Below are 21,064 nucleotides of genomic sequence, written 5' to 3'. Positions count from 1 at the left end.
GAGGCCGGAGCTGCGGGATGTGCGGGGTAGTGCCCCACAGGGCGGGGGAGCCCCACAATGTGATGGTCCCATCCTCACCATAGAGCTTCATACCTGCCGATTTTGCGGATGTGAAGCTCCAGCTCAGGCCAGAGGTGACCTGCCCCGGAAGACACACTCACATGTCTCCCGCAGAAGGCTCGGCCTCCCCACGGTGCCTTTGTCCCCATTTGAAAGACACCTACGTTCCATTCCCTCTCTCCCCCCACGACTCTTCTTCAAGGGGAACTTTGGGGAGGGCCCAGTGTCACTGGGCGAAAGCCCCTGGGATCCCTTCCCTGCCCCTGCACTTGAAGGCTCCCCTATCCCAGGAGATGAGAGAAGGGTGGAGAACCAATCTGAGAACTGTTATCTATGACCATATTGACTGATGGGTGCCAGCCTCCAGCTCCTGGAGCCCAAGCCTGGGGGGCCTAAGTGGCATGATGGGCAAGCTTCCCAGTAGCCTGAATGTTCTAGGTTCTGTGCCATAGCTCACCTGTGACTCCCTCCTCCTAGGTGCCATCCTCTTCTGTCCAGGTCCATTTGTTCTTCTCAGCTCTGTGGACCGGCCTCCTCCAGGAAGCCCTCCTAACCCTGCCCCGGCAGGCTCTCACAGCTACCTGCCGCTCAGGTATCTTCTGTGTGTCCTTCTCACTCACACCCCAAGAACAAGATTCCCTTGGCAGAGTAGATATCAGAAAAAACTGGTCATTGTTGGTGATGATGGTGATGGATGTTCCCGCAGACCTTGGCCAGTGAGAAGGAATAACTTACAGACAGCGGAACCATTCAGATGAACTGGAAGGGAGTTCCCTGCGACTGGAAGTGTGCAAACAGGATTTAGGGTACCACAGCAGGCAAAGTGCCAAGAAGTCACAAAATACTGCAGCAGCTCAGAGGAGGGAGGGGAGGGGGTCTTAGGGAAAGCTTCTGAGGTGAGGCCGGAACTGGCGCTATTAGGGTGGGAAGGAGCTGAGAGGCAGGGATGTGGGGGGTGGGGGGAGGGCAAGGCCCCAGAGGAGCAGCCTGAGCAAAAGCAGAGGTGTGGGAGGGCCTGCCAAGTTCATGGAGTTGGGGCAGCAGGGAGAGGGGAGAGAAGGGTGGACGGGGTGCAAGCCACAGGGAAAGGAACGGCTCCTTTCAGTTACCAACCCCCCCCCCCCCCCCCCGCCCCGCCCCCGAGTAACTCCCTCCCTCAGGTCAGCTCACTCTTCAAATCCTGCGGGAGGGCTTTTCCGGGACAACAGGCTGCCCAGAGCATGTTGGAGGGTGCTAGTCCAAGGATGGAAAGATGGACTTTTTATAGTGTTTATTAAGTCAAGGATCAGTTAGGTGTAGGGTGGGGCTAAGTGGGGGAGGACAGAGCTCTCCTTGTCCTGTGGGTGGCTCCTTGGGACCCCTGATGCCCAATCGCTTCCCCCCAACACCTCCTCCCTCAGCACACCCCCAGGACACAGTATCACAAAAGTGAACAAATGCAATGTTTTTTCTTCTTTTACAAATGACACGTTTCCATCCCCTGCCGGCAGGGGTGGGGGGAGGGGTGGTTGAAGTAACAGTCCATTACAAAGGCAACAACTTTTATAGAACAAATACAAAGGAAAGAGCCCAGGGCTGGGAAGCTGAGAGCATAAACATTGATGGGGGTACCTGCCTCCTGCCCAAAGATGGGTGAGAGAGGCTGTTGGGCTCAGGGCCAGTGGGGACCGAGTCCAGGAGGCCCCTTGGGGCTCCAGGACTGCATCAACTCCTTGCACTTCGAGGCAGTACCGCAGGGGTCAATGGACGAATGTCCAGTCTCAACGCTGGAGGACCCCACTGCAGAGTGGGAAACTGGTAGGGCTGCGACTGGCATGCCTGAAGCTTCCAGAGGCTCTGAGGTGAACTCACTTAACCTGTGCCACACAGCGGGTCTCGGGTCCGAGTCCCACCTCGGAGGCCCTTGCCTGTCCTGGGGACGACAGGGAAAGGGTACAAACGGCAGGATGGGGGAGCCCAGGAAGGGGACAGAGGGCATGATTTAGAGAAGACAGAAAAGTGCAAAAGGCCTCGCTGGGAGGCAGGATGCTGGGGCCGGTTACGTCTCCATGGCTCTAGTGCCTTAGATTAGCCATTTGCCCTCTCTGGACCTCAGTGTCCCCACCTGTCACATGAGGAGGTGCACTTGATTTTTTTTCTCTAGTCCCTTCTATGACTAAGGTTCTACCCAGCGTTCTAGAGGAAAAGAAAAGGATGAGGTGGGCCTCATGGGCCCAGGGCAAAGCGGGGGCTACCTCATAAAAGAAACTCACGCCCCTGAGTGACTGGACCGTGGGCCCAAGGGGATGCTCAGCCGTGGGCCTGACCTCTTTTCTGCAGCAGTATCGCCCTTCCACCCTCCCCCTGTCACAGGTCAGGTTGGCCCAGGCCTGAAGGAAGGCACTTTGGGGACAAACGGGGAAGGACGGCAGGGGACTGCCGTCTGGGTTTGGCATCTAAGACCTTCTACTTATGGTCTGGGGAGCAACACAGACAGAGGGGCCAGACTTTGCTCCTGGGTGTCGGCCCCAGCCCCAAAGCTCTCCCTAGGTCCACAGCTCTCTTCCGCGCTGCTACAGAGGCCTGCAGGGTGCCCCCTGGCATTGGCACATGAAAATATAAATTACCCAGGCCCCGAGGAAGCCCAGGGCAGCAGTGTGTCAGACGGCCCCGGGCCACACCGTTTGTCACAAAGCGTTGGGGCTCTCCGCAGCCCTTTCCCGGGGGTCTACGCAGTGCAGGGCCACCTTGGGGCTAGAGACAGGCTGCCGAGGATAGGCGCCCTCCCGCACTAGCCGCCGGCACCGCACGCCCTGGCCCACGCTGATGCTCTGCAGTGCTGGCAGGTGGACGAGCAGCATCTCAGGCAGAGGCACCAGGCCCGTGCCTGACAGGTCCAGCTCCTGCAGGGAGCCCAGGCCCGAGAATACCTCAGCTCCCGCCCACTTGAGCTTGGGGTTGCCTGAAAGGTCCAGGACCTGCAAGCCTTGCAACTCACGGAAGCCATGGGGCGCCAGCTGGGGGAGCCCCTGCAGGCTGCCCAGTGACAGATGCGTGAGGCCTGCCAGCCCCCTGAAGGCACCCGGGCCAACGGCAGCCAGCGGGTTGCCATCCAGGCTCAGGTAGCGCAGGGGCAAGTCCCGGAGGTCGGGTACGGTGCGGAGCCGGTTCCAGGCCAGGTTCAGGCTCTGAATGGCGGGTGCGGGCAGGCTGGCCCCTGCAGGGTGGGGCACCAGGCGGTGGATGAGGTTGTGGGAGAGGTCCACGTGCAGCGCCCGGCCCGGGCTGTGGGTCGTGAAGGCAGACACCGAGACCTCTCGGAGCCGGTTGTGGCTGAGGTTCACGTCGCTCAGGGGCGAGCTGGTGAAGCTCTCCGCCGGCAGAGCTGCCAGGCCATTGTGGCTGATGTCGAGCGACTCCAGGTAGCGAAGGCGGGAGAAGGCGGTGGGCGAGATGCTGGCGAGCAGGTTGTGGCTGAGATCCAGGCCTGCCAGCGTGGTATAGCCCGGCCCTGCCAGCACCGACTCGTTCACGGTCTCCAGCCGGTTGGAGGACAGGTCCAAGTGGGCTGTGTCCAGAGGGATGGGCACAGGCACGATGTGGGGGCCCAGGCCGCTGCAGTCCACGCGTGTCAGGCTGAAGCTGTCGAAGAGGCCGAAGGTCTCCACCTCACACTGGCATCCGGGGAAGCATGGCCGGGTCGTCTGGGCCCCGCTCACGGCCAGCAGCAGCAGCAGTGGGAGCAGCAGCAGGGGCCACGGCATGGTGGGGGCTGGAAGGAGAGCCACAGGTGAGGGACGGCAGCGGGCACCCCACACCAGGTGGTTCTGGCCTACCACGTAAGACACGGGCCAGCATATCTAGGCCCAGCTGGAAGTTGCCACCACCAGTCCTGTCCTCCCAGGACGCTTTCCCCGAACACCCTTCCTCGTATAATTCCGGGTCCCCATTCCTCTCTGGCCTCAGTCTCTCCATCTGTGTGATAAAAGGCCGGGTGGGTGGATTGTAAACTGAAAGCAGCAGAAGGCTTTCTTAGAAAAAGATTAGCCGAGCAAAATGGGCATGTTCTGGCTGACATGAGGGTGGGGACTTGGAATTTTCCAGGCCTCCTTACCAGTCCTGCCGTAGGATGTTGAGGAACCCTGCCCGAAACCCCCTGGACTGGATGGGTCTGGCCCCTCCGGCTCTGATGGGCGAGGGTCCGTGGGCTGGTCTTGCCCTAGGCCCTGCTGAGGAGGGGGTCAGGGTGCTCCATCCAGCTCTGAGCGTGCGCCATGAGCTGGCTGTTACGCTACCCGCCATCACGGCCTGGCCCCACTTAACCTTCACAATTACAGACACCGCAAGGCAGCTACTTCACCAAGACGGAACTGAGAATGCAAAGGTTCAGAAAGCTATGCATGGCCACACGTAAGGGGGATGGAACTAGATGGAGTACAGGGGAGGCATGACTCACTGTCGTGCTTTGGCAGTGGCTGGAACCACGACTGAGACCCATACTCCATCCGCTCAGACGGAGGTCTCGCCCTATAAGGGGGGCCTGCATTGACTACCCACCTTACCCCTCTTGTGGGTAACAATAGCTGAGTCCACAGTCCTAAGCCCTCTCCCTGGCCTGTCCTCTAGAAGCAGCAAAGTTCATTCCAATTGGGGACCCTGTGTCTAGACTTCCAGGTGGGCTCTGGGGACACTTGTCCCAAGCCCCTTCCCCCCAACCCCCCACCCTGTCCCTCCCTACCCAAAGCTGATACAGCTGTTATGCCTCTTTGGCCCTTTCTTTAACCCAGGGCAGGCAGCTGGGCTGACTCCCTCATATGGAAGAAGGACTAGAGGCTCAGAGAGGACCTGGGTTTTATCCCAAACTGGTAAAAAGCAGGGCAGGACGAGAACCCACGCCTGCTCAGCCCCAATTCCGCTATTTTCATCTGCTGCCTCAAGCAGGGCTGGTCAGGTGGCCAGTGGAGACAGGCCCACGAGGCGCTCTTCCCACTGCCACTTGCCATGACGCAAGCCACTACCCTCCCCTGGCCTCGGTTTCCCTCCCTGTACGATTCTAACAGCAGCTGCCAGCGACGCCAGACCTGCATGTGTGTTGTCACCTTCATTCCTCACACCCACGCGCATCTGTGTGACCCAGAGCCTGAGCTCACACCCACCGTAGCTCCATGGACAGAGGTGCTGGGGGAGGGGCTCACAGGGGGATGAGAGAGAAGGTTGAGTAATGAAGGCCTCTAACGGGACAGTCTGTGGTTTCCCCCCCGTCCTGCCACACAGTGACCACTCCACCTGGGAGACAGAAGGCACCCTGCCTCACCCCAGCAGGTCTCTTCACCTGGCGTGGCCCTGGTCTGCCCCCCTGCCCAGTCTCCCCTTCCCCACCTGCCCCTACTGGCCTTCAGGGCGGGGGTAGAGGGGAGGGAGAAGCAGGATAGCATTACTAGCCCTACATGAAACTTTAAAGGGGCCGCCATTTGATCCACACTCTGGCTCTGCACAGGGACAGCGAGAAGTGGGGCTCTTCTCTCCGCCCCCCTCTGTGGGCCTCTCCTCTCCCACCCCTTTCTTTTGTAGAGGCCAATTTGAGGATTAAACCCGGCCCAGGTGCATCCTGGACTTTGTCCCAACTGAGGCAGGACAGAGTGTTCCAGTTGTCTGGAACCAAAAGGAAAATATTGAGTTGCTCCAGGCCCCCTTTGTTCTGTTGGGTGAGCTTCTCACCACAGGGGTTCATTACCACTCAGAGCCCCACCTTCCCTGCCAAGCCTATTTGTCCATACCCACCCTTCCTGGGGTTTAAACAAACATCACACACACACACACAATGGCCCTGAGATTGCGCTTTGGTTCCCCAAGGTGATTATACAATGTGCCTATTAAATGCCAGATGGCCCCTCGTGAGCTCCTGCTTATGTAACCGGCAGCCCAGACACAGCCCAAACCTTCCCTCCAGAGCAGGGGCCTCTTACTGCCCTCCCCGGGCCTTAGCCTCTCCTCTGTACCACAGGCAATAATCCCTGCCCTGCCCTCCTCAGGTCAGGTGATTCAACTCCCACCAAAGTGCAATGCAAACTGTGAAGAGCTGTGCACGAATGCAAGGTGGTCATTCCTGGGCCGCTGGAGACACAACAGCAGACGTAAAGGGAGCAGGAGCACAGATCGAGACCCACCTGGATGACTGTGCTCGCCAGTGCTCCCAGGGCAGCCCAGACAAGGTCCTCGCTCAGCCCTGCACAGGGGCCACTGCTCCGGGCCTCACACTGGCAGTGGAAAGTGCTGACGGGGACAGTCGGGGCCTGTCCCCATTATGGGCTAGTGCCGGACTCACATTCTCTCCCACATCTGCGGTCACTCCAGAAGGTCAGCATCTTGTGTCCATTTTAGAGTAAACCGAGGACGCGGAAGGGAAGGGGACAGAGCCTGGAACTGAATTCAGGCCTCGGTGACCTTATAACTGGTTTGGTTCAAGTGGAACACGCACTTCTGTATTAGCTGAGAAAAGAAGAGCTAAGTGGCGAGAGTTGTAAGGCCACCTCTGGCTGCCACTCAGTGGTTCTGGGGCTTTCATGAGGTCACAGGAGAGCCCAGAGGCCTCTCAGAGGTCTCCTAGGAGGTTGAAAGAAGGGAGAAACAAACCCCTGAGATGCCTTACAACGTGGACCCAGAAGGGGGCAAAGGCAGAGGTGTGTGGGTTGGTGGTCTTTGAGGGTCAGTGCCCTTGTCCTGCTCTGAGGAGATGTCCCCTCTGGGAGGGATGCCTTATGTATGCATGTCTCGGAGATGCTAGGGTCTGCCACTATTGCTCTAAGCCCTTAGCAAAAGGCTCAGGGGCCAAGGGGAAGGCAGAACTTTCTCAGAAGGAGACCGAGGGAAGATAAGGACAATTCCTGCGAGGGGCACAGCTCTCTAGAGTTTACAAAAGGCCTCCGCTCGTTTGATGCCATGAGGGCGGCAGAGCAGGGCATGAAATCTGGCACTTTAGTGATGAGGCGGCTGTGACCCAGTGTGCAGTGACTTGTCCACGGATTCCCCGTGAGGAGGTGGCGTTCAGGCTCTGGTCTGCTCATTCCAGGCCTAGGGCTTCCCAGCCCGCTCGGGATGGCTGCTGAGACTCAGGAAGTCCCCTGGGGATCTTACAAAGTCATAAAAGTCATGTTCAGAAAAGCCTGCGGCTTCACAGAGGGGGCTGATGCCATAATGCTAGGTATCGTAAGGATAAATTGCATGTCTAGGAAAATGATAACTATGCATTAAGAACAACAACCACCACCCAGATCCTAATTTTGGAAAGTCTAGAAGAAAATCTATCCATACAACAGTAGTTTCTCTTTAGATGGCAGAACCGTTGAGTGACTTAAGCATGGCTTAATCTCCTTTTCTACCCCTATTTCCTCTCTTACGGTAAAAAAATGCATGCAACACACTGGCAAACATAGTAACAAAGCCTCCTGAAAGAGTGCCCCGTGGCCATCTCTGATCTTGTGTAGCTACTATCTCTGAGCCTCAGTCTCCTCATCTGTAAAATGGAGATATTAATAGCCACCTCCCGGGACTATCATGGGGACGAAATGAAACGATGGCAGGGCGGCACCTGGCAGCCTTCCTAGCACATGGGGAGAATGCAGTGTGGGCTCCCCCGCCTTCCTCCACAGACAGGGAGCAGGTGCGTGGGCACCAGCGGAGGGCGGGGGCTGCCCCATCTCTCTTCTTCCTTGCTTCGGCACACACGTATCAGACGTGTCCAAGCTCTTATCGGCACCCTCTGGAAGAGCGATTCTTTCCTGGGAGGCCCGAGTTTCTCAACAGCGCTGCTGGCTCTGGGAAGGGATGAGTAATGGGAGTTCCCCTTGACAAAAACCACCAGCCTCAGTGTGGTGGGCAGAGAAGGCCTTCACAGCCAGAAACCTTGGACACTAATTTGCAGGGTGAACCAGGCAAGTCATTTTACATCTCTGGACCAGTTCCTTAGACTATGAGTCTGGGATGGAAATGATGGTCCTTATCAGCCTCAGAGGGGACTGTGAAGGCAAAGTCGAACGTTCCTATAGAGAAATGGGGCCCCCGGGGGTGGAGGCCACATAATGGAAAGGTGGTGCCTTTTGATCTTACCTATAGCCCTATCCACTGCAGAGGTCACGAATCAATCACAGCACCACTTCCTGGGGCCCTGCACAGGGCCTCCGAGCTATTCCTGACACGGTGCTCTAGGAGGCCTCTACCCACTGATCAGAGTTGGGGCTGAAGACAAAAACTGGCATTCTGGGATCAGTTCCCTGATTTGAAGGAGCTGCAACACTGGGAAGCAGTCACATGCCAAACTGGGCAACTCTGGGAAGCGACTCCCTCTCCCTGAGCCCGTTTTCTCACCGAAAATGGAGACAGCAAGCCCTTCCTCGAGGGGTTGCTGTGAGGATCAGAGACCACAGGGCCAGGACTTGACAGATGAACAGTGGATGCCTCTCCTAGGTTACACGGTAGAAGGGGCCCCCAGAGAGGGCCGCCAAGGCCCCCCCCCCATCCCTCTCACCACTCTCTGGGGCTGAAGGGGAGGACAACTGTGCATGGTGACAAGACAGACCCTGGAAGACAGTCAGGGGCGCCCGCCTTAATCCCTGCTCTGCCTGGCCTGTTCCCTCTGCGGACAGGTCCCGTCTCCTCTCTGGGCCTCAGCTTCTCGAGCTTCACAGTAAGAGGCTGAGTCTAGACAGTGCAGCTCTAGCATTTCAGGAGTCCAGAACTTATCAGGAGCATTTACTAAATCTCTACGAAGTGCAGGGTGTGCTGTGCAAGGCCATGTGAGGTATATGTTGGGTGGGGGTTGGGGGTACCAGGGCCCCTGTCCTCATGAGGCTTACAGACCAGCCGTGGGGACGGGAGACCAACTCAGAACAAGATCACTAACGCTTGTCTTGGACCCAGAAGACCAGGCCTCTAGTGCCAAGGTCTGCCACTCCCTGTGTGACCCTCATGGTTTTCATTATTTCTTTGAGCCTTGGTTTTCTCATCTGTGTAACAGTATGAACTCTGTCTCCCTCTTGGGACCTGTGATCTACCCTGGGGAGAAAGGGAGAGGTGGACAGGGGCCACCATTGAAGCTGAGGGAGGAAAGGGATCTTTGGCCCAACATGTATCACTTCTTTTCCAAACCCTGACCTGCGGATCAAAGACACTGGTCAGCCAGCTTACAGAACACGAGGGGTTAGAAACTACCCACTCTGGGGGCACCTGGGTGGCTCAGTCGGTTGAGCGGTTGAGCCGGCTCAGGTCATGATCTCATGGCTTGTGAGTTTGAACCCCGCCTCGGGCTTTGTGCCGACGGCTCAGAGCCTGGAGCCTGCTCCTTGGTCTGGGTCTCCCTCTCTCTCTGCCCCTCCCCTGCTCATGCTGCCTCTCTCTGTCTCTCAAAAATAAATAAACATTAAAAAATTAAAAAAAAAAAAAAAGAAACTCCCCACTCTGGGTTCAGGGGACACAGCAGGGGCCAGGAGTTACTCCTTGGTGCACCCACTGTGACACTAGGCAAGTCTGCTGATGGCCCTGTGAGGTCAAAAGACTAAGCAGTGTGGCTATTTACTAACAGACTCCAGGTAGGTCTCCCTGGTAGGAGACCCTCCAGAACAGCTTTGCCCACGTCACTCCCCTTCCCAAAAACCTCCCAACTTCTACTTGTACCCGCAGAAATCCAGTTCTCCCTGGCACAGGGCATCTGTCAGCTGTCCCCACCGTCCTCCCTCCCCTAGCTGAGCCCCCATCTTGATCCAAACCCACGGTAGTGACCTCTGGACAACTCCCGGCCCTGTCACGCTTCCTCAAATTCAGAGAACTCAGGGCTGGGGAACTGGAGGGTCCCCCACGATAACGCACGGGTAAGGAGGCCCAGAGTGGCCAGTGACAACAAGGAAATGGCAGAGCAGGACCTGGGTCTCGATGCCTCACCGCTGCCAGCTGCACCCGCACCCACACCCACCTGGCCTGCCCTGGCCCCGCCAGTGGAACAAAGCCTGTTCTGTCCGCTGGGGCCCCCGGGCCACCTCTCCCTCCCCGGGCCTCTCACATCGTCCATCCGGCTGCACACTGACTACGTTCTTTACCGTTCTTCACCTGCCCATCTCCCGACTGGAAGTGCAGCCAGCTTGGGACCCTGACTCTGACATCGTCACCTGTTTATCCCTTCCCCCCAGACCTCCACCGGGGTCAGAGCCAGGCCTGGCAGGCATGGCAAATACTGTCGGGTGAGTGGACGGCCCAGCAATTCAGGATCAACTGTGGGATTCAGACCCAGGTGAAAGTCCAGCCCTGTACCTACTCGCCTGGTTGAGTCTCCGTGTCCCCAGTAGGGAGAACAACACGGGGTTGGTAAAAGCATTAAGGGACGGCGTGTGAAACATTTGGCTCAATGTCTGCCTCATGCTAAGTGCCCCAGTGCACGGTAGACGGTGATGGTGATGATGTACTGAGATTCCAGAAGGCAATGACCATGTTATTCTCCTTTACGTTCCCCCCTACCCAAGTCCCCAGTGCAGCGCCAGGCACCTGGCACGTCTGTGACCGGTTGTACAAATGTTCTTGGGTCAGTGCGCTGGTATCGGCTGGCCAGGCCCCAAACCCTCTTCCCCTCCTCCCCTGAGACCTGTCTAGAGCTAGGGGTTCTAGCTTGGGCCGTCCTGGCCCCACGTGCCTGCCCCTGGGGCTGCACCACAGCATTTCTGGCCCCAAGATTTGCCAGACTCCTCACCACACCTGCAAGAGGGAGCTCCTGGCACAGGGATGAGGTGGGGAGGAGGCTGAACCTTCGGTTGGACCAGGGCCCCAGCACCCACCTGAGGCAGACTTTTGCCTCCACCAGCTGCTCAATGTTGAGCTGCCTCCCACCGGGCTCCCTTTGCCATGAGCGCACTTGAGATGATGCCAACAAAATCCCCAGGTGGAAATTCCATTAGCATCCTGCCCACCCCTCCCCCACCCCCGCCACTTCGTCAGCTCTGGAAACGCAAGGCAAAAAGAATTTCAGGGCCAAACTCCCAGAGCCTTGAGGGCTGGCTCTCCCGACACGATCGCTAATGCCGCACATCTGTACAAACACGTCAGCTCACCACACACTTCTACGTCACCGTCTCACTTCGGCCTCATCACCGTCCTTAGCCGCAGGTAGGGATTACTGTCCCTATTTTGCAGACAAAGAGATGACACTGTTCCGCTGGGTAGTATAAGAACCAGGTCTCGAATCCAGATGTCTGAGCTCCAAACCCTTCCTTAGGCCACTGTGACTCTACTTCCAAATGGGCCCGTGTGGGTGACGGCTAGAGCCGATCGTGCTGGACTCTAATTACATTTACCTGTCTGTCTTCCTGGGAGTAGGGATGGGATCAGGTTGATTTTTATGTCCTTGGAGCTAAAGAAGCACTGGAGCTGGCACAGAGCCGGTATTATATGAAGATATACCAGGCATGTAGAATACTATTATTTCCCCAAACGGTACCTCTCAACCTTTCCAATGCCTCAACTATTAGCTGTTCAGGCACTCTGTAAGATCAGCAGGTTAGACAGCGCTGTGTCTATCCTGCAGTTGCGTAAAGAGACCCAGAGACGTTTGGTGATCTGTCCAGAGTCACACAGCCCGTGAAGACAGGGACTCAGGATCCAGGAACTCTGACACCCAGTGCCTGGCCTCCTCGGTGACATTATCCCCGGTGAAGGTAGGCCCTGGAGGCCCAGCAACCTTGCCTAAGGAGGATGATCTACAGAGAGATGGGCCAGGCTCCCCATACTATTTTCGCCAGGCAGCGTATCTTCTTCCTGAAGCTTGCCAAGTTCCCTTCGGTGTAACGCAGAATGTGGGGACACACGAGGAGGCAGTATGGGGCAGAGGAATGGGTTTTGCAGCCAGGTAGACCGGGCTCCAACCCCAGAGGGCCTCTCCTGCTAGGAGGCTTGCACGTGCCCTCACCTGAGTCTGAGCTTTCATCTGTAACATGCTTGAGAATTCTAGTATTGCTCCCAGCAGGTCACTGGGATGATTACACAAGGTAACATGAAAACTCAGCCTCGGGCCTGGCACGCTTTGGTGCTCACTGTGTGTGGGTTCCTGCCCCCAGTGACACCTTGCAGGGGCCAGGAAAGAAAAAGGAGCTTCGACACCAGCTGATCTGAAAGCGAGGCAGTGGCAGGGTTTAGAGAAGAATCCAAAATGCATCCTCAAGCCTTGGATTCTCTTCCAGTGCACCATCCAGGGCCCTACCAGGGCCACTAGTGCTGGGCAGGATCTATCTGGGAATTGGGAAGGGGGTTTGGAAAGGTGGCAGGAGCCAAAGCAGGCTGAAACAGTTGTGGCGCACATGTGGCGGAATGAGGACAGAAGGAGAATCAGCGCTATGCCTGGGTAGGTGGGTCACTATCTTCCCCTCTCTCATCCCCCCCAAGCCAGGCAGTTACCTCCCCTTGCCCAGGTCGGGCTCAGCAGGCCTCATGACTTGGACTGCTACAGCAGCCTTGTTCCTGGCCCCCTGCCTCCAACTGTCAGCCCTGCTGGGCGTCAGAGTACAGTCCCAACAGAAGAATCGGCCCTCACCACCCCTCCCACTTAAAACCCCTCCCACTTATGGGGCGCCTGGGTGGCTCAGTCGGTTAAGCGTCCGACTTCAGCTCAGGTCACGATCTCGCAGTCCCTGAGTTCGAGCCCCACATCGGGCTCTGGGCTGATGGCTCAGAGCCTGGAGCCTGCTCCCGATTCTGTGTCTCCCTCTCTCTCTGCCCCTCCCCCGTTCATGCTCTGTCTCTCTCTGTCTCAAAAATAAATACAATGTTAAAAAAAAAATTAAAAAAAAAAATAAAACCCCTCCCACTTAAAACCCCTCCCACAAAGAGAGCTTGCCACGCTAGAAGCCTATCTTGCTTCTAGGGCCCCACACCTTTGCACAGGTTGTCCTCTGTGATGAAGATGACAGAGATGTCCTTCTTTTCTTTGTCTACCACGCAAATGCACACATTCAAGTCAAAAGCCACCTTCTCTGTGAGGCCTAATCTGCCCCTCATCCAACAAAAGGTCGCGGTCCTCCTAAGCTCCTATGGCCCCTGGGCAGCTCCTGCCCACTTTGTGGTCTGTGGTCATCTTCGTATCTGTGTCCAGCTCGTCTCCCATGTGGGGCCTGGCCAGGTGAAAGGGGATAGAGCAGATGAGAGAGAGCTTCCTCCTGCTTGGTGAGGGCAACAATTGGCTCAAGCTTCCAGGAGACTGAGGGCCCCGCCAAGTGGTGAAATCAGGTTTAGGACCACAGTCGATGCTGTCTCTGCCTTCTGTTGTCAGTGCAATCCAACAGTGTAAGGCAGACTACAAACCTCGTGTCATTTTGTTAGCACATGTAATTCATTATGCCACTTGACACAACAGATCAGTGAGATGGGAATTACTACCATTCACATTTGAAGGATGAGGAGACTAAGAACCAGAGGTAAAGTTACCTGCCCGAGGCCACAGGGCTAGGAAGCAATGGAGTGGGGGTAAAATCTAGGTTCTTGACTAACTCTGCCTGCAGACTGGTCTCCCAGTCTCCAACACCACCCACAAACCAGAGGAAGTTTCCTTGGAATTACCAATCCCACTCTATTATGCCTGCTTAAACCCTCCGGCAGCTCTCTACCGCCGACAGGTTCAAATTCCAGCTCCTAAGTCTGGCATTCAAGGCCCTCACCTTTGGCCCCTGCCTTCCCTTCCTGCTGAAGTCCAATTCCCACCCCCCAAACACACACCTTGCATCTGTTGGTCCACAATGCTGACCACCTCTGTCTGTGTTATCAGAAAACACAGAGCCATGCAGTGGTGTTCCTCAGTGGGAGACACTTCCTGCTTCCTGGACATATTCCCTGGCTTCCCCTGGCTGCCGAGTTCCAGCCTTCCCTTCCAGGGCTGCAGGGGCTCCAGGCCCCCCTCACTTCATCCCTCCCTAACTTCAAAGACACCTCTCCTCCCCCTCATTCAACACAGCAAATTAGTGCCTGGGAACTTCTCAAGTCAGAATGGAGGTGTGTGTTAAACATCAAAGTGTCCCCAGGTTCTGGGGTCTCAACCAGTCAGCAACAACAGCAAGGGAGGGGAGAAGTCAACACCTTCCTTTCCAGAAGGTAAACTGAAGCCCATTAGAGGAAGGGATAGAGCTCATGGTAGCCTCCTTCCTATGGGAGTGGCTCCTGGCCCTCCTTCACATCTGCAGCATCTGGTAAAATTCTAGGTTAAAGACTGGTGCAGGGTAGGGGGTGAGGGGGGCAGGGGAGTGAAAGTGTAAGGGCTACTATCTTCCCACTCAGGATCAAAGGCCCAGCAGAGTCCCACCCCTGAGCCCTCCCTCACTATCAGACCTAGGCTCCGCAAGTCTGGACTTCTCTGAAGGGTAGAGCAGGCAGGGAGGAAGGATGGGAGAAGAGTTCCTGAGTCACCTCCTCGGCCCGGCCAAGTGTGGGCGGCAGGCTCTCAGGCGGGTTCCAGCGGCGCAGGTAATCCCCACCGCAAGCTCCTCGCCCCCACTCACAACAGGGTGACTGTGACTCCGAGAGGCTGAGCAACTCGCCCAGAGCCGGACTGTGGGCCCGTGGCCGTCCCATCGGAAACCAGTAGGTGCCCGGTTCCTGCTCTCTGCAGGCCAGCTGAGGGTACTGGAGCCGGCTCCCAGGAGCCCAGAAGCCGTCGCCTCCTCACCTACAGGATCGGAGGGCTGGTCCCCCCACCAGCCCCCGGGGGCGGGACGCCAGCGGAGAGCGGATCTCAAAGCGGAGCCGGGGGCTGGGGCCGGCCTCTCCGCCGAGCAGACACGTCTCTCTCGGTCACATACACTCGCACCGAGAAGATCAGGGCGGGCAAACCCAGCTGCCGGCTCCTTTCCTGTCTCCAGCCCCCCGCCGGGGCCCAGGACTGGCCGCTTCCCTCTCTCGTCCGAGCTGGTTCGACTGGGGCGTCCGGCACGCTCCTCCCAGCCCCGGGCCAGTCCGCTAGCGCGGCTGACCAATCCCCCACCCCCCCCCCCATCCTATCCCCTCGCGGCACTAAGGACCCCAGGAGGTGAAGGAGGGGAGGGCTGCCAGCGCCCCTGCCCGGGCTGCAGGGGGAGAAGGACCAGGGCTGTTGCCCGAGGAACCAGGAGAAAAGTTTGAAGTCAAGTCTGGGGCCCCGGTGGACAGCAGGGGAGCGAGGAGCTGGGGCGGTGTCTGGATTTAGGCGCGCATACACTCCACGGACACCCAACCCAGACACGTCGACAGGCACAGACCACGTACGCGGACACACAACGATGCGCCCACCCACACCCAAACGCTAGCCCACAGAACGTGGACACAGGCACCAAACAGCCACGCAAAGCCACAAATACACAAAGGCGCAGGCAGATGCACGTCCCCGGATCCAAATCCACAAAGACCCACAAACGCGTGATGCACGTGTCCGCACAAAGACCCCAGAGGCGCCGGCCCCCGGTCAGAGCCTTTGTCTCCTGGAAGCCCTCTCCCCTTAGTTCGGGCTCCCTACCCCGGCCGAGGCCGGGGCGTCCGGCAGCGGCTGCCGACGCCCTGGGTCCACGAAAAGTTGAGGGGCCCTGGGCCCGCCCCCAGAGTCCAGCGCCGCCCGCCTGCTCGCCGGATGGGGCGGCGAGGTTGGGGTCGTGGGCTCCAGACCTTCTCCCGCAGCGCAGACTCCCGCTCCACCCGGGACCCGCACCCACCTGGAAGCCTGCGCCGCAGCCGCCTCGGCGCGCTCACCCAGGCGGCCCGGCCGCGGGCCCTTCGGCCGGCGCTTTTCTCCGCGCGGCGCGGCCCGCCCCCTCCCCCCGGCCCCCGCCCGCCGCTGGGAGCCCACTCCCCCCCCACCCCCCCGCCCCGCGGCCCCGCCTGCCAGGCGCCCAGTGGCGGCTCGGGCCCGCAGCTTGGCGACCTAGGGAGTGTCGCCAAAGTGCCGGCTTTCCCGGCGCGCGCCCGCCCCGCCCCCCGCCCGCCTGCCGAGCCCGAGCCGAGCCCGGGTTCCACCCTAGGGAGCGTCTCAAAAGTGCGCACGCAGCTCCCGCCCACTCCAGTCGGCCTGGCTCCCAGCTTCCTGCAACCGGGATCCCTGCCCCCTCCCCCGGAGCGCCTGAGCAACCTCAGCAGATGGCCGCACGGTCGGGAACATCTGGAGGTCGCCAGAGAGAGAGAGAGAGAGAGAGAGAGAGAGAGAGAGAGAGAGTGTGTGTGTGTGTGTGTGTGTGTGTAAGACAGAGGGTGGGGGGTATGTTGGTAAGAAAGAGATTGGGTGGGTGAGGGTCCCCTCTTCTCGAGTTCAACCCCGTTTTGTTTTTTTTTTTTTTTAATGAGTGAAAAAGAGGTCCAGAGACTTTAGTGAGAAGTACATCAGGAATCTGAAACTGAAAGACTGGCTGAAAGACGAACCCACAGAGAGGAGACAGACAGGCTCAGGCAGAAAACCTGGGGAGAGAGAAGGAAAACAGCAGACTAATTTTTTCTGAAGGGGACCGTAGACTGCTGGTTGGATTTCTAAGAAGGGAAACTGTGTGTGTGAGTCGGCACCGGTTTATTCCTCCCTCTGCAGTCCATCCTCTCTTCACCCCTTTTTATGGTTGTAAGGGCAGGAAGACATAAAACAACCCCAAACTTTTAAAGGTGGGGGTCGGGGGAGAAATCCCTATGTGGGGTTGGCGCACAGGGTGAGTTTGAGTCTCCCAGTCTACACGCTTAGACAGGGATGAGGGAGGTTGTTAGGCACCCCCCAGGTATCTGCCCCAGGGGTTGAGGGAGGTTTTGGTCTTGACCCTGGACCTCCCAGGAACTTTCTGTTGTGGAGAGGGCCCCTGGGTGCAGAGACTGGACAATGTTCCCCCTGAAGTGGCCCAGACTCGCACTCCCAGTCTTTTTGATCCTTATTTATTACTTTTTTTTTTTTTTAATTTTTTTTTTTCAACGTTTTTATTTTTGGGACAGAGAGAGACAGAGCATGAACGGGGGAGGGGCAGAGCGAGAGGGAGACACAGAATCGGAAACAGGCTCCAGGCTCTGAGCCATCAGCCCAGAGCCCGACGCGGGGCTCGAACTCACGGACCGCGAGATCGTGACCTGGCTGAAGTCGGACGCTCAACCGACTGCGCCACCCAGGCGCCCCACTTTTTTTTTTTTTTTAATTACAAAAAGTTGCTGGGGCTTGTGTGTATATGTGTGCCTGTCTGCCTGGGGAAGGAGGGAGGCACGTAGAGAGATGGGGAAGGAGGAGAGGAGGCCTCAGGGCAGCAAAATTGAATCTGCTGCAAGGAGAACAAAGTACTCTTGCAAGTCCTCCCAGCACCCAGTCACTGTGTGGTCCTGAAGGCGCCACTCACCTGGGCTGAGACCCCCCAGAGTCCCTGCTGGTTAGGGAGGTGAAGGGAGAAGGCTGGGAGCCCCATCTTATCAGTGCAGCACAGGAAGAGCTCACCCCTCTCCTCTGCCCATTGTCCTCCCGGAGTTAGAAACCCAGCCGCCAGCCCTTCGCATCAGTCTTTGAAATTGTACCATAGGCTCCTTTGCATCCAGTCACCTCCTCACAGTGGAGCTTATAATAAATGGGCCACTAAGATTCAACTCTGCATCCCCTAATCATTCTCTGTGCATCCCGGAACCCTCAGGAGGAGTCAGACCGTTCCCACAGCCCCCTCCCTGCCTGGGGGAGGAGACCCCCCAAAAAGCATTTGGTGAGGGCCCTGAGGGTGGACTGGGTTTAGGCTCCAACAGGAGCTAGCCAGCAAGTAGCCTAATCTTAGGCAAGTTACCTAAACTCTGAGGTTCTGTAAAAGAGGCTGTTGTGAGAAGTAAACAAGGTAACTTAGTAAAACTTTAGTCGGCTTCACAGGAAGCGCCATCCTGTATTGTTAAATTGCCATTATTGTTATACCTAGAAGTCTCCCATCAGGGATGGTGTAGAGTCTGGAAAGCCCAGCAGGCTTGGGAGGAGAGGGGAAGGGGGCATGGTCACCTGACTTTCTGGCCCCCCCTCCCCGTGGGGGAGGGGGCTTTCTTTTGGTGAATCCCCCTTTGCCCTGGCCTGGAGACTCACATTCCTTGATGTGGAGTTCCGGAGTGAGGCTCCTGCTGAGCATTTGAGCAATGGAGATTAATAATCAACTCCCAGGGAATGCAGGGGGTGGGGGAAGGGGGATGCTAACTCCCATTGCCCTTTGTATGCAGGGTCTACCCGCTGGGCTGGAGCCTCCAGGCTCCCCCAAAGGGCTTTTCACTTAACAGACACGCGATGAACAGCTCTTCACATCTTGGTTGGTGGCTGGAGGCAGCTTCCGCACGTTCATCATTTCCCTGATCTTTCCTAACTGGGGCTTTGGAGAGGGAATGTCCAGCAGCCTTGTCTGCTGTCTATACTGCAGCAGAAATAGCATTCCTAAACTGCAAATCCACAAAACTGATCATGACATTTTGTCTGCTTAGAACCTTTCCAAGGCAAAAGCCAAACTCCTTGGCTCGGCATTCAAGGCCCATGAGATATGCCCCCACCTTACCCCCACCTCTTCAGTCTCCTTTCTGACCACTCCCTCTTACACATTTAAAGCTCTACTCCTCTAGTTACATGGAACTGGGGGAGGGAAGCCCCTGTACATTTTTCAAGTCTCTGTTCAGATTCCCCTCCCCCAGAAGCCCTCTGCCAGGTAAAGTAGGTCCTTCATTATATTCTGTTGCCACTCCCTTTAGACATATGCACTCTCACTTCCGTTCTCTTCACCCTTCTGGGGTCATCCTGACCGTGATCACATGCCAGGGACTGCGGCTAGATACTTTAAAGGTCATTGTATCATTCAATCCCTGTAACAACCACCCAGATTGATAGTGGTGGAGGGCCCGAGAAGGCAAGAGATCTGTCTGAGGTCACACAACCTGTTTTCTGCAGAAATGGAACAAACAGGGCTCTGGTGTTCCTTGTACTACCTTACAATCCACGCAAAAAGCAGAATGCGGTCTAGTAAGAGAGGCCTTGGAACTGAAGAGCCCCAGATTCTTATAGCAAACTGTTGCTATATTCGTGGGCGACCTATGGACTTGGGGCTAGTCCCTTTCTTCCCCTGAGCCCCAGTTTCTTACCTGTAAAATGGGAATAAACAAGAAGCCCTACCTCACAGGGATGTAGGGAGGATCAAATGAATCAACACAAAGGCGAAAATGTTGTAAGCTGTAGGGTGCTGTGTACCTGTAATTGACTAACTTGACCGGCCATACTATAACTGAGGGTGATTGGTTGAGGATTTCTTTTCTCTCAGAACTCTCCAGACTGGAGGTCAAAGGCACCAGTAGTCCCTTTGGTTGCCTTGCTCATATCCCATGTTTTGAGAAAGCTTTCTCTCTCTCATCATGGATATCAAGGCCTGACCAGAAAAAACCTCCAAATTCAATGTATTTCCATGAAACTCCCAGATCTCTAACTATTTTTCTTGCTGCATTTTCTTCTTTTCAGCTGTCGAAGCTGGCAGATGTAAAGTTAATAGAGCATCAGGACTATGCGACGAAATAATAGAGAAGAGGAGCTGGAAGAAAAAGAATGCCTTTCCTAGCCCCCCGCTCTGATTTCGTAGAGCTGAGTTGGCTTGTGGTATGCTCTGTTTTTTAAAAGCTTGTGTGGTGGGGCGCCTGGGGGGGCTCAGTTGGTTGGGCGTCCGACATCGGCTCAGGTCCTCCCCCACTCATGCTGTCTCTCTCTGTCTCTCAAAAAAAAAAAAAATTAAAAAAAATAAAAGCTCGTGTGGTGATTCTGATGTCCGTTCGGGGACTGGGGGTCATGGCAGAACTTCCTTAGAGTTTGCAGAGTCCTTCCACACACATTCTCATGTCTACACCTCTAAGCAAACTTCTTAGGTAGTCTCTCGTCTCCATTTTACGGGTGTGGAAACGGAGACTCAGAAGTGACACGTCCAGGGGCACACAGAGTTTAAAACTGGCTCTGAAATGACTCCAGCCCTTCCTTTGCAGACTTCTGTGCACGGGCTTTGCTGGTGCCTCAGCAGTCACTGTGCGATGAACACCCTTCTCCTCCTGCTAAATCAAATGCTTCCCTAAATATTTCTCTCCCACTCTCCCACCTCCATGCTTTTTCCCCTGCCTGGAATGACTTTCTCGGCTCAGTCTGCCAGCTGCAGTCCTCGTGGTCTTCCAAGCCCTGCTGCCTCCTCCACAAAGACATTTTCATTCCCCACAGTTTCTCTTCCTTTGAGTCTGGAAGCACTTGGTTTGTGCTTCTTTGCAGGGGGGGGGGGGGGGGGGGAGGGGGGGAGGGGGCCTCTCCACCCTGCCCCCTGCTGCGACTTGGTGCCCCGACCTCCCCCAGCTGTTGGGGATCCCTGCAGGTTCTGGGAGTGGCTCACTGCCTCCGTGTGTTTGTTCCTGCTGTCCCCCCCTACGGAAGTGGCCCTTAGCCCACCCCATCTCTTACTCAGAATTCAGCTGAAGTATCACCTCCAGGGAACCTCTCCTGACTTTCCCAATCCTTCACTTTATCCCTGGGGGTTCTTCCTCTGTCCTTCCATGACAGTGAAGATACCTCTGTCATGAACAAGGTGGTTCATTCATTCACTTACTCACTACAGCAAGGTGCAAACTTGGGGGCCAAACTGCTGAGGTGTGAATCTCAGCTCCACAGTAGGCAAGTTCTTAAACTTTTCTCTGCCTTACATTTCTTCTTCTTTTCTAAGATTTTATTTTTAAGTAACCTCTATGCCCAAGATGGGGCTCAAATCTACAACCCCAAGACCAAAAGTAGCATGCTCCAGGGGCACCTGGGTGGCTCCGTCGGTTAAGCTTCTGACTTGGGCTCAGGTCATGATCTTAAGGTTCATGAGTTCGAGCTCCGCATCGGGCTCTGTGCTGACAGCACAGAAGCTGGAGCCTGCTTTGGATTCCGTGTCTCACTCTCTCTCTCTCTCTCTCTCTCTCTCTCTCTCTGTCCCTCCACCACTCACGCCCTGTCTCTATCTCTCTCAAGAATAAATAAACATAAAAAAAAAAAAAAAGAGTAGCATGCTTCAGG

At 56.5% G+C, this 21,064-nt stretch overlaps 1 protein-coding gene and 1 pseudogene across 4 annotated transcripts; one reads left to right on the top strand and one right to left on the bottom strand.

The window, feature by feature from the left end:
- Positions 1-1,315: 1,315 nt before the first annotated feature.
- On the bottom strand, positions 1,316-15,850 carry TSKU (tsukushi, small leucine rich proteoglycan). 4 transcript variants are annotated; one of them, XM_086678373.1, is made up of 2 exons: positions 15,741-15,850; positions 1,316-3,811 (listed from the first exon to the last, which is right to left on the bottom strand). In XM_086678373.1, exon 2 carries the CDS (start codon positions 3,801-3,803, stop codon positions 2,727-2,729), a length of 1,077 nt encoding a protein of 358 aa, XP_086534499.1. In that variant the 5' UTR covers positions 3,804-3,811; positions 15,741-15,850; the 3' UTR covers positions 1,316-2,726. The 4 variants fall into 4 exon arrangements, with proteins under 4 accessions (XP_086534499.1, XP_086534501.1, XP_086534500.1 ...); XM_086678375.1 differs by lacking the exon at positions 15,741-15,850 and adding an exon at positions 14,726-14,743; XM_086678374.1 differs by lacking the exon at positions 15,741-15,850 and adding an exon at positions 8,404-9,158.
- Positions 7,613-16,231, top strand: LOC147576769 (uncharacterized; annotated as a pseudogene).
- Positions 16,232-21,064: the final 4,833 nt, after the last annotated feature.

This window comes from Puma concolor, chromosome D1 (assembly GCF_028749965.1).
Source record: "Puma concolor isolate L17-30 chromosome D1, mPumCon1.1.hap2, whole genome shotgun sequence".
Taxonomy (NCBI): Eukaryota; Metazoa; Chordata; class Mammalia; order Carnivora; family Felidae; genus Puma; species Puma concolor.
This window is presented reverse-complemented; position numbering and strand designations above follow the sequence as displayed.

Bases quoted from the DNA above. Each gene is read 5' to 3' on its own strand.
- TSKU (XM_086678373.1), bottom strand. From the start codon at position 3,803: ATGCCGTGGCCCCTGCTGCTGCTCCCACTGCTGCTGCTGCTGGCCGTG.